General features: G+C 47.4%; 1 protein-coding gene across 2 annotated transcripts in view; it reads left to right on the forward strand.

Annotated features, from left to right (window-relative positions):
- The window catches only part of C8H19orf47 (chromosome 8 C19orf47 homolog), a 111,482-nt gene that overhangs the window by 55,251 nt on the left and 43,350 nt on the right, over positions 1-12,881 (forward strand). For both annotated transcript variants that reach the window (XM_033956608.1, XM_033956606.1), the window contains 2 exons: positions 865-979; positions 11,566-11,647. In XM_033956608.1, the coding sequence (XP_033812499.1) occupies positions 865-979; positions 11,566-11,647 (197 nt within the window). The remainder of the gene's footprint in view (positions 1-864; positions 980-11,565; positions 11,648-12,881) is intronic.

The raw sequence follows: 12,881 nt of genomic DNA on the forward strand, positions 1-12,881 counted from the left end.
AGAAACCTTAGACAAGTCTGAAAATTATTCGAAAAAACACAATTTCAGCTCCTAGTACAATCTCTAATCTTAAGTATCCTAGACTATTGCAACATCCTCTACCTCCCCTGCCCTGCAATAATGATTAAACAACTACAGACAATTCAGAATACAGCTCTGAGACTCGTCTATTCATTGAAAAAACATGATCACATTACTGAGGCATTCATCAATTCTCATTGGCTTCCAATCCAGGAAAGAATACAATTTAAATTCTACTGTATACTATTTAAAACTATAAATGGAGACAGCCCAACCTACCTAAACGACCACCTCATCCAAACCACCTCTACCAGGCATAGAAAAACACACACCCCATTCACTTACCCCCCCCAATCAAAGAAGTAAAAAGGAAAAAAACTATACAATGGACTACTGGCCACTCAGGCAGCGAAGATAGACAACCAAGTCTCCAACCTATTGACAAGATGTTCAGAAAGGAAATAAAAACTATACTCTTCAAGAAATCCCTTAATAAAGCTTAATACCATGATAAAGCTTAACCCCCCTCTTACCATCCCCTCCCTAACCCCAGATCCTACTTTTCCCTCTCTTGGAAACCTTCTCTGATCTAACGTTGTAACCCTTCTTCCATAACTCATTTTGTAATCCGCTTTGAACTGAAAGGTAATGGCGGAATAGAAATCTGTAATGTAATGTATGTATTGTCTGGACAAATGGGAGCAAGCAGCGATTGATCTGATTCCCAATATAACCCCAAAATTTAACTTTAACATTACCATACAGGTAAGAATGAAACAGCATGGGTTTCAAGCCCTGGCAATATATCACTAAGATCTTCCTTTTATAACTTTTGCATTGAAGGATTCAGAAGAACATGCTTATGGACCTAAATAAGGAGATCATGAATGAGCTGGGGATTACAGTTGTGGGAGATATCATTGCTATCCTCAAGCATGCAAAGATTGTACACAGACAGGTGAGATTAATTTGGGTTTTCTGTAAATTTTGTTTACTTTATTGTGCAGAGCTGTACTAGGTTTGTTGTTTTTTTTTGAGTCTTAAATAACGTGATTTTAAAAAATAAGACTGTGAGATGCATTTATAAACTTTGCATTATGCAGAGGTGGTATGCATGAGGCAGTATGTAAAATGGAAGTAATTTTATACACACACACACCCTCACCTTCGTCCTCTCCCTGAGATTGAACCTGGCCATGTAGCTAAGAAGTCTCAGGGTAGGTGGTTGAGGAATCACTGCTTCAGTCTTTTTAAAGATTTTAGGCCCTCACTACAGGAAGCAGTCAACAGAGGTTATGTGGCTCAAGCCCTCTTGTGCTGGGTTATACAGATGTCGTAGTTTTTCTGGCTTTTGAACCTTCATGATACGATGGTGGACTGTGATTCAGTTAAGGTCATGTGCAGTTTTCCCAGTTGTATGTACTGATCCAGACATAATGGTATCTGCCTTGGAGGCTCCTTGAACTTTGCCATCCCACATAGTATCCTACTAGAAATGTTTTTCAAGAGTGACAATAAGGAGGAATAAAAAAAATCCTGGTGAACCTGCAAGATATACTGAGCAAAATTGACAAATTAGAGTAACATCACCAAGACCCAGGGTACTAAAAGAACTCAAAACATGAAATTGTTGATCTATCAATGGTGATCTTTAATCTGTCATTAAAATCATCTGTGATATCTGAAGATTAGAGGGTGGCCAATGTAACACCAATATTTCAAAGGGGTTCCAGAGGTGATTGGGAAATTACAGACTGTTAAACCTGATGTAGGTGCTTCGCAAAATAATTGATAGAAACTATTATAAAGAATAAAATTACCAAGCTCATAGAAAAATGTGGTTTAATGGGACAGCATCAACTGGATTTAACCACGGGAAATCTTGTCTCACCAATCTGCTTCATTTCTTTGAAAGCATGAATAAATACAACAGCCTCAGAGCTGTGGCTAGGATGTACAGAAGATCTGAAAGTAAGTGGTAAAAATCTGGGATAGAGAGCAAGAATAACCTGTTAAGAATATGAACATAAGAATTGCCACTGCTGGGTCAGACCAGTGGTCCATTGTGCCCAGCAATCCGCTCACACGGCGGCCCTTAGGTCAAAGACCAGTGCCCTAACTGAGACTAGCCTTACCTGTGTACGTTCTGGTTCAGCAGGAACTTGTCTAACTTTGTTTTGAATCCCTGCAGGGTGTTTTCCCCTATAACAGCCTCCGGAAGAGCGTTCCAGTTTTCTACCACTCTCTGGGTGAAGAAGTTATGTACGGAATCTATTCCCTTTTAACTTTAGAGAGTGCCCTCTCACTCTCTCTACCTTGGAAAGGGTGAACAACCTGTCTTTATCTACTAAGTCTATTCCCTTCATTATCTTGAATGTTTCGATCATGTCCCCTCTGTCTCCTCTTTCAAGGGAGAAGAGACCCAGTTTCTATAATCTTTCACTGTACGACAACTCCTCCAGCCCCTTAACCATTTTAGTCGCTCTTCTCTGGACCCTTTCGAGTAGTCCTGTGTCCTTCTTCATGTTCGGTGACCAGTGCTGGATGCAGTATTCCAGGTGAGGGCGTACCATGGCCCGGTATAGCAGCATGATAACCTTCTCCGATCTGTTTGTGATCCTCTTCTTAATCATTCCTAGCATTCTGTTTGCCCTTTTTGCCGCTGCTGTGCATTGCGCAGATGGCTTCATTGACTTGTTGACCAGTACTCCCAAGTCTCTTTCCTGTGTGGTCTCTCCAAGTACTGCACCGGACATCCTGTATTTGTGTATAAGATTTTTGTTACCGACATGCATCACCTTACACTTATCCACGTTAAACCTCATTTGCCATATCGCAGCCCATTTCTCAAATGTGTTTATGTCACATTGCAGGTCTTCACAATCCTCCTGCATCTTCACTACTCTAAATAACTTCATATTGTCTGCAAATTTAATCACCTCACTCGTTGTACCAATTTCCAGGTTGTTAATAAATATGTTGAAGAGCACAGGTCCAAGCACCGAACACTGCTGCACTCCCCTTGTGATGCTTTTCCAGTCCGAGTATTGTCCATTTACCACCACTGTCTGTTTCCTATTCGCCAGCCAGTTGTTAATCCACGTGAGTATTTCACCCTCAATTCCATGGCTCACAATTTTTCAAAGTAGTCATTTATGCGGAACCTTGTCGAACGTCTTCTGAAAATCCAGATATACAATGTCGACCGGGTCACCCTTGTCTATCTGCCTGTTTACTCCCTCGAAAAAGTGCAACAAGTTTGTCAAGCAAGATCTTCTTTTGCTGAAGCCTTGCTGGCTGGTCCTCACCAATAGGTTCGAGTAGAGCTCTTATGTGTGAGTGTTTGCAAACTTCGTCCAGAAATGATAACCCTAGTAGTGAGTTTCACCTGACTTGAGGTTCAGAATGTTTGGTAATAGCCTATCTGGGAGAACCTTTTGGATTCTTTTGAGACTCTCTATAGTGTGGACGGCCTTGCATCGGAGCAAGATATCACTCAGTACCTGGAAGGTCATCGTCTACCTCGATTGTCTGCAACGGTATTCCAGACTTTATCTGCCTCAATTACTGTGGAGAAAATTCTCCAGGCCATTCACAATCTACCCAACGAAAAGGCCCCAGATCTCAAAGGTTTCTGTAATAAATTTTATAAATGCTTTGCTAGTCATTTGGCTCCCTTACTATGTAAGGTTTTTGGGGAGGTTGATTCAGAGAATGAATTCCCCTATTCCTGACGAGCTGCAGCATCACACTCCTTCAGAAACCAAGCAAAGATACACTCATCTGTGGCTCTTGTAGTCCTGTTTCTTTCCTAGATACGGACTACAAATGTTTTTACTAAAATACTGGACCAGCGCTTGCAGCGCTTCTTGCCTACTTTAGTTCATGATGGTTAAGCTGGCTTTATGTATGGGAGAGACATTTGACAATATTAGACATACTCTGCAAATTATCTATAAGCACAAACATGTAATACATTGATGATGATGCTCTTGCTAGATGTGGAGAATGCTTTTGAATGTATGTTCTGGTTCTTTCTGTTCTCTGTCATGGACATGTTGGGCTTCTTGAATTGATTTTTGCATTGGGTTCACTTGCTTTATAAGAATCTCCTGGCCTGTTTTAAAATGATTGGCAACAACAGCAGAGAAGATAGTTAATCTTGCAGAGGAGTAGGCTCTTCTGGTTCTTGTCTGTCTCTTAAAATTATTGGCACATATACATCTCCTTTTACCCTTTATAGGGGCATGAGACAGAACTATGCTCAGTGACCTTTGCTTTTTGCCCTCACAATGGAACCCCTGGACCATCCACTCTTGTTCCATCTGCAACCAAGTTTCCAGTGCAACAGCGAGCCTGGTAATAGAGGACAAAATTGGATACCGCATTCCTGCTATGTATTTAAGCTGGTAAAGAATGTTACCCCAGGCCAAGCAGGCAGCATATTCTCTACATGTGGGTGACGTCATCCACGGAGCCCCGACGCGGACAGCTTTTCAAGCAAACTTAATTGAAGATTTCAAGTTTGCTGGTGCTGCACCACGCATGTGTGTGCCTTCCCGCTCCACTAGAGGGCGCATCCCCTCCTCGTGGTCTTCAGTTCTTAGTTTTCCGCGGAGCCAGAAAGCCCTGTCATTTTTCTCTCCATGTGTTCTGTGCCTTTCTAGCACCGCAGCTTCTTTGTTTTGTACTGGGAGTCGCTGTGCGCCTTTTTGCCTTCGTCGATCGGCAAAAAAAATCCATTTGGACTCGGCATCCGGGGGCTCCCGGGTTGCCGTGGCCGCTGGGCCTCGATCGGCTGCGGCGTGTTTTTCCTATGTCCCGGCCTCTTACCGGGTTTAAAAAGTGCACCCAGTGCGGTCGGCTGCTGTCCATCACCGACCTGCATCGGTGGTGTATCTTGTGCCTGGGGGCTGACCATCCGACCGACGCTTGTCCTAGGTATGCGACTTTTCAGAACCGTGCCCTGCGATGTCGTCGGGCCCGTATGGCAGAACTTTTTGCTGTGGAACCGGCCCTTGCTTCGGCTCCGGCCTCGACAACCTCGGCCCCGAGTAAGACCTCGGCCTTGAAGGGATCGACCCCGGCCTTGAAGACCTCGGCTCCGGGTAAGTCCCCTCTTTCTTCCTCTTCAGGGTCAGCGCTGGCTAGGAAGCCAACCTCGGAGTCTCCGGCCATACATGGTGGTAGTGCTCTTCCACCAGCCCCGTCAAGACTGGCCAAGCCCTCAAAGCCTGCTTCCATCTCCAGGGAATACTCATCCTCGAGGTCGCCCTCGGTGGAATGCACCGCTGCACCTGATATACCTTCGATGCTTTCGGTGCCCGTGTTTCAGGAGATGTTAAGGGCTATGATATCCTCGGAGCTCTTCTTGGCTTTGGCCCATTTGACCCCGGCCTCGACCTCACATGCGCCAGACAAGCCTGAGCGTACTTGAGACCCCTCGGGGCAAGGTGCGTTGGTCTCGGCGCCTCTCCAACTTGGACTCCTCTCGGGGCGTACGGGGTTGATGCGCCGATCGAGGAGTGCCTCGACCCCAGCTCGTCGTTTGGCGAAACAGCCCCGGGACTCCCCCCCCCCCCCCCCGAGGCGGGGTAGGTCCCTGGGTGATCGCCCTGCCGGTGAACTCCGGGTTTCGAAGTTGTCTTTGTCCAATCCCCAGTTATTTAAGTCGCCCTCCCGGTCCAGGGCTCCACTTCAGGAGGCTACGGCTTCGAAGGAGTCTCCTTCGTGTTCCCGCGGAGTGTTGTCTCGGCGTCGGAGGACCTCGGTGCCTCGGACCCCGGGGTCCTCGCCTCGGCCGCCCTCGAGGCGTCGGCAGTCCTCGACCCTGCCCCGTTCCCTCTGTGGGGCGTCTTGGGGCTCGGGACAGGGCACTGATAGGCCGCCGCATTACTCTCGGGAGGCTTCTCCCTCTTTTTTGATGGCGCCTCGGTCTCATTCGACCACCCCCCCTCGAGGGCAGGTCGGACAGTCGGCCGTCATCCTTCACCCGGTTTGTTCAGGACATGGGGAAGGCGCTCCATCTCGAACTCCAGTCCGACTCAAAATACACCAAGGAGTTTTTGGAGGAGATGGACCTCCCTTGCCCTCCTCAGGAGTCTTTGTGGCTCCCTTTGAATCCGGTGTTGCGCCAGGCTTTCTTCCGGAATTTGGAGACCCCCCTATGCGGTCCCGGCCATTCTGTCCAAAATGGAGTCTCAGTACCGGACCGTCCCTTTTCCAGGGTTTGAAAAGGCGCAACTTTCCCACCAGTCCCTGCTAGTGGAATCTTCTCTGAAAAAGAGCCATCCCTCCAGGGTCTCCGCGGCGGTCCCACCTAGCCAGGAGGGGAGGACGATGGGTAAGTTTGGCAGACGCCTCTACCAAAACTCCATGATGGCCAACCGGGTCCTAAACTTTAATTTTACCTTCACCTCGTATCTTAAGGTCCTGGTCAAGTCCTTGCCCGCTTTTCAGGGTGACTTGCCTGCCTCCCGCCGTGCGGAGTTTGGGCAGCTGGTGGACTCTCTTTTGCAGCTGCGTCTGCACATGTTCCATGCGGCTTACGATGTGTTTGAGCTCTCCTCTCGGTTCTCCGCCTTTGCGGTGGCCATGCGTCATTTGGCGTGGCTCCGCATCGTCGATATGGACCCCAATTTGCAGGATCGCTTGGCCAATCTTCCCTGTTTGGGGAATGAACTCTTTGACGACTCGATCGAGGCAGCCACTAAGCGCCTCGGAGCACGAACGTTCCTTTGCCTCTTTGGTGCGGCCCAAGCCAAAGCCAACTCCTCCTAAGGCTTATCGGCTGCCGCCCTTGCTTTACCCGCAGAAGTCTACCCCTGCCTTCTCTCGCCTGCCTCCTCGGTGCCAGCAGCATCAGTGGGCTCCTCCGAAACCTCAGACCCAGGCTGTGTCTAAGCCCGCGCCATCTTTTTGACTGGCTGGGCGGCAGGGGGCTGGCCCCTGCCGCCTTGACGTTGACTCCTCTTCCTATCGGGGGCCGTCTCCGGGCTTTCTACCCCAATTGGGCCCACATTACCTCAGACTCTTGGGTCCTCAACGTTATCAGAGAGGGGTACTCGCTGAACTTTCGGGAATTGCATCCAGACAGTCCTCCCATCGTGTCTTTCAAATCGGGCGCAGCTTCCCTTGCTCCTTCTGGAGGCTCGGGCCCTTCTTCACCTTCGGGCGGTGGAGGAGGTTCCCCCTTGTCAGCGGGGATGGGGGTTTTACTCCAGGTACTTCCTGATCCCCAAAAAGACCGGAGACCTCTGTCCAATCTTGGACCTCCGGAAGCTGAACAAGTTCCTGGTTCAGGAAAAGTTCAGGATGCTTTCGCTCCCTGTTTTGTACCCGTTGATGAACGAGGGGGACTGGTTGTGTTCCCTCGATCTGAAGGAGGCCTATACTCGCGTGCCGATTCATCCGGCTTGTCGCCGGTTCCTTCGCTTCCAGGTTGTGGACCTGCATCTGCAGTACAGGGTCCTCCCGTTCGGACTGGCTTCCTCCCCGCGAGTCTTCACGAAGTGCCTTGTGGTGGTGGCGGCGGCTCTGGTTGATCAAGGCCTCGACGAAGGAGGGGGTTATTTCAGCGACCCGTCAGACTATTACCTTCCTTCAGAGTCTGGGGTTCGAGGTAGACGTCCCAAAGTCTCAGTTGTGCCCCTCTCAATCCCTCCAGTTTATCGGGGCCGTGCTGGACACGGTTCACCTCCGGTCATTCCTGCCTCCTCCTCGGCAGGCCACAATCGTGCGGCTGAGCCAGCAGGTTTCCCTGCGCGCTTCGGTCTCAGTCAAGCAGATGACGGTCCTCTTGGGACACATGGCTTCTACCGTGCATGTCACACCGTTCACACGACTGCATCTACAGGTCCCTCAGTGGACTCTGGCCTCTCAGTGGCGACAGGATCGGGATCCCGCTTCTCATCACATTGCGGTGACTCCCTCCTTGAAGCGCTCGCTCCGTTGGTGGACCAGCTCTTCCAATCTTTCCAGAGGGTTGCTCTTTCTCGCTCCTCAGAATCACAAGGTCCTGACCATGGACTCCTCGGCGTATGCTTGGGGGGCACATCTCGATGGTCTTCGTACACAGGGCCTTTAGTCGAGTGCGGACCATCGTTGCCACATCAACGTGTTGGAGCTTCGGGCCATTTACAAAGCGGTGGTGGCCTTCCGCTATTTGCTTCAGGATCAGGTGGTACGCATGGACACATGGACAACCAGGTGGTGATGTATTACGTCAACAAGCAGGGGGGTACGGATTCCCTGCCTCTCTGCAAGGAGGCTCTGCGCCTTTGGAATTGTGCGTTCCGCCACAACATCTTTCTTCGTGCGGTTTACATCCAGGGCGAGCACAACTGCCTGGCGGACAAGTTAAGCCGACTCCTGCAGCCGCACGAATGGTCTCTCCATTCCCGGACTCTGCGTCAGGTGTTTCTTCGGCGGGGGACTCCGCAGATAGATCTCTTCGCCTCACCTCTCAATCACAAGTTGCCTCTTTTCTGCTCCAGGGTGTTCTCCCCGGATCGTCTCGAGGCCGATGCTTTCCTTCTGGATTGGAAGGGAAAGTTCCTGTATACATTTCCTCCCTTCCCGCTGATTCTGAGGATGCTTGTCCATCTCAGGTCTGCCCGCGCCACCATGATCCTGATCGCTCCTCGGTGGCTTCGGCAGCCGTGGTTTTCCCTGCTTCTTCAACTCAGTGTCAGGGATCCTCTACTTCTGCCTGTGTTTACTTCTCTGCTGTCTCAGAGTCAGGGTTCGCTGTTGCATCCCAATCTGCAGTCTCTACATCTGACGGTTTGGTTCCTTTCTGCTTGACTTCCTCCATTGAGTTGTCCCAGTCGGTGAGGGATGTTCTGGAAGCTTCTCGGAAAGCTTCTACTAGGCAATGTTATGCCCAGAAGTGGACTAGATTCGCCACGTGGTGTGCTTCGAATCGGGTGGAACTTTTGTTGCTTTCTTTATCTTCGGTCTGGCCTCAAGACTAATTCTGTTCGTGTACATCTTAGTGTGATTGCCGCCTTCCATCAGCAGCTGGATGAGAAGTTGCTTTCTGTCCATCCCTTGGTGTCTCGGTTTATGAGGGGTCTCTTGAATGTCCATCCTCCTCTCAAGCCTCCCCCTGTAGTTTGGGATCTCAATGTGGTTCTCGCTCAATTGATGAAACCTCCTTTTGAGCCCATGGGCAAAGCTCATCTGAAGTTCCTTACTTGGAAGGTGATCTTCCTGCTTGCCCTCACCTCTGCTCACAGGGTTAGTGAGCTGCAGGCTTTGATTGCAGACCCACCTTTTACTGTTTTTCATCATGACAAGGTGGTCCTCCGCACTCATCCCAAGTTCTTGCCTCTAAGGTGGTGTCAGATTTCAGTCTATTGTTCTTCTGGTGTTTTTTCCCAAACCCCATTCTCACCCTGGGGAAGTGGCTTTGCATACCCTTGACTGTAAGAGAGCGTTGGCTTTTTATCTTCAACGCACCCAGTCGCATTGGAAGGTTCCTCAACCTAATCGGTTGGGACGTCCTGTTTCCAAGTGCACCTTGTCTAACTGGTTGGCTGCTTGTATTTCCTTCTGCTACGCTCAGGCTGGTCTCTCACTGCATGGTCGGGTCACGGGTCATAAAGTCCAAGCGATGGCGGCTTCTGTCGCTTTCCTCAGGTCCACACCAATTGAGGAGATCTGCAAGGCTGCCACTTGGTCTTCGGTTCATACCTTCACTACTGTCTGGATACTTTGTCCAGGAGCGACGGCCGGTTTGGCCAGTTGGTTTTGCGTAATCTGTTTTCCTAAATTGCCAATTTCCCTCCGTCCCTTTTTTGGTTAGCTTGGAGGTCACCCACATGTAGAGAATATGCTGCCTGCTTGTCCTGGGATAAAACACAGTTACTTACCGTAACAGGTGTTATCCAGGGACAGCAGGCAGATATTCTCACAACCCTCCCACCTCCCCGGGGTTGGCTTCTTTGCTGGCTATCTGAACTGAAGACCACGAGGAGGGGATGTGCCCTCTAGTGGAGCGGGAAGGCACACACATGCGTGGTGCAGCACCAGCAAACTTGAAATCTTCAATCAAGTTTGCTTGAAAAGCTCTCTGTGTCGGGGCTCTGTGGATGACGTCACCCACAAGTAGAGAATATCTGCCTGCTGTCCCTGGATAACACCTGTTATGGTAAGTAACTGTGCTTTCCGTCTAACCCAGGGTTGATGCTTTTTCCAAATAAATGCAAACTTTTTTTGTCAAGATATCAAAGAAATGTTTGGGGTTGGGCAAGAGCACAGTATCCTTTGAAACCTGAATCCTGTATGCTCCATTTTAAACCATTTGATGTAAAGCCTAAGACACATACATTGGTTATGCAATAGCTTCCAAGTTGGTGATAGTGCTTGCATGGAAATATCCTGTTGCACTTTTATTAACAGTTCTTTGGTAGTTGAACATTCTTTATCTTATGTTAAAGCTGACTGCACTATATTTGGGCCACCTTGCTTTCTACAAGGTATTGGATGCCTTTCATACTTGGAGAGAGCAGACGGGCTGGTATGAATTCCTTGACATAGGGACCTCCTTGGCTCTTCAAGGAATTCTGGACATTTAAGACTTTATTGTTCTTTTTGATAAACATTGTTCATCCAGAAAGAGAAGGGGGAGGGGATTCATCTGACAAGTTTATGGTCTTCTTTCACTAATATATGCTATACTATTTTGAAGAGACCATTTGCATGGCAGTGTCGGAGACTGCTAGAAAGATTGCTAAATGCCAAGATAATCCTTTTTTATAATCTGCTGCTAAAATGCATGCAGGCTAAACTGTCCAAAACCAGTTTAGCAACCATGTTAAAGTTTTGAGAATCTGGCCCTGAATCTTTGAGAAAGTTATACCAAAACCAGATGGAAATGGAAAGCTTTATTTGTGATCTATAAACAGTTGTACATAATATTGTCCCTTTTTATACCTTAATAAAAAAAAATATATAAAATCATAAGTGTATTGAGGCTTGTGAAAATAAGGACAGAGTCCATAGGGCGGGGATTGGGGACAGAGCAGGGGTCAGGGACAAACTTTGTCATTCTCTACCTCATGAAAGTGGTGCTAATTGACCAGAAAAGCTGCAAATTTTTTTGTTAATTTTGAGGCAAAAATTAAAAAAAAATAAAGGAAGAAGGAATTATCCCTTTAATATGTCACTTAACATACTAGCTGAAACAAGCCTCTTTATAAAACCTATACATGTCTTAGAAATGGTACAATTGCTAGATATTTTTCTAATTTGTGTGGATCTCATTTGAAAATAATAAATAACATGTACAGATTATCAGTCTACTCAAGAAATGCTCCTTTAATCTGTGTCTCAGTGCACCTATAGTGAAATTCATGAAATTGCCTCTTAAAAAGTAAACAATCTTCATGTACAAATGTTTCTACTCCCCACATCCCAGGTATGGGTATTAACGGTCAGTCCTCTGCAAACTATTCTGTGCTTTGTGCTTGGCTATGGAAGTAATTTTCGACATTTAAGGCATTAGGTTGCATCTAAATTGTTGACCTTGTCTGATTTCAGGATATGTGCAAGGCCATCACAGAGTCTGTGTCTTGTGTTCAGCCAGCCCTTCATTCTGAGCTTCGCAGGAATGCCAATAGTCGTAAGTATCATACAATTCATTAAGACTTTCTCTTGATTTGTATCTGGTGACTTGTGCTCCTTATAGCTTTCAGTTCATTTGAAACATATCTCTACTAGAATTATGGGAGGCACTTCAATTTAGGAACTACAGTGGGGCGTGCTTTTAGTGCCAGTTCTGTAACATCACTTAGGTGCACCTAAGTCGTTACAGAAAACTGGTATTGGCACACCAAAACCCCTTATTACATATCAATGACAGATGTAAATGGTCATGCCAGTTATGCTAAGTGACATGGATAACAGATAGTATTCTGAATTTTGTGTTACTTAGCATCATGCCCATGCTCCTCCCACGTTTATGCCCACCTTGGAATTATGTGCTAAAGCACTTAGGTGCTACTTTATGGAATAGTGCCTAGTGCACTTGTGAAAATGCTAATTAAAGGATCTTTGATGTGTATGAGTGGCATATAGCTCTAGGTGCAAGTTTATAGAATTGCCCTGATGGTGCTTTGAGCCTTACCAAGCTTTTGGATTTTTATTGTGGCATGACAGACTCTAGTTCAATTGAAATTAGATGGGATCCAGTGCAATGAGCCTTTCATATGCAGGTACTGTGAAAATTTTCCCCAGGTCTTATAATCCCTAGCCCATCCTCCTAGCCTACTCATTGCAGAGACTGCCGTCAGCTAGTGGATATGTTCTAGGACTCCTTCCTAGGTCCTAAATTTAGCCAATAAACATCTCTGTTGTATGACTGGGATGTTTTTAATTTTTGTGTGTTCTGATACTGTATAATTTGTAATTTCTTTGTTGTGACCAGTTTTTTTTAGTATAATCCATTTTCTCCGAGGACAAGCAGGCTGTATATTCTCACATAAGGGCAATGATGTCCACAGAGCCCGGCATGGACATGTACCAAATTGTACTGTCACTTTAAAACTTTAGCATTGCCCGTACCATGCATGTGATTTCCCGCCTGATGACAGCTTGCGGGACCCTCAATGTCTTGGTCCTGAGCATTGAGACATTTTTTGTACCCTTTGCGGTCGCATGCAAAAGAGGGCTCTAAAAGCTCAGTAACTTCAATTTGAAAAGCTTTTTGGTTCTAAGTCTACAATGTCTGGGGATTCGGTACCTGTGTCTCGGCTGCCCCCAGGGTCGACTTTGCAAGCTCCAGTGCCTCCTCGAAGAGGCACGGGCTCATCCTCCTCTGCATTTCGGGAGCTCCCCGGTTAAAAAAAACAAAGAAG

Source organism: Geotrypetes seraphini, chromosome 8 (assembly GCF_902459505.1).
Source record: "Geotrypetes seraphini chromosome 8, aGeoSer1.1, whole genome shotgun sequence".
NCBI classification, from domain to species: domain Eukaryota; kingdom Metazoa; phylum Chordata; class Amphibia; order Gymnophiona; family Dermophiidae; genus Geotrypetes; species Geotrypetes seraphini.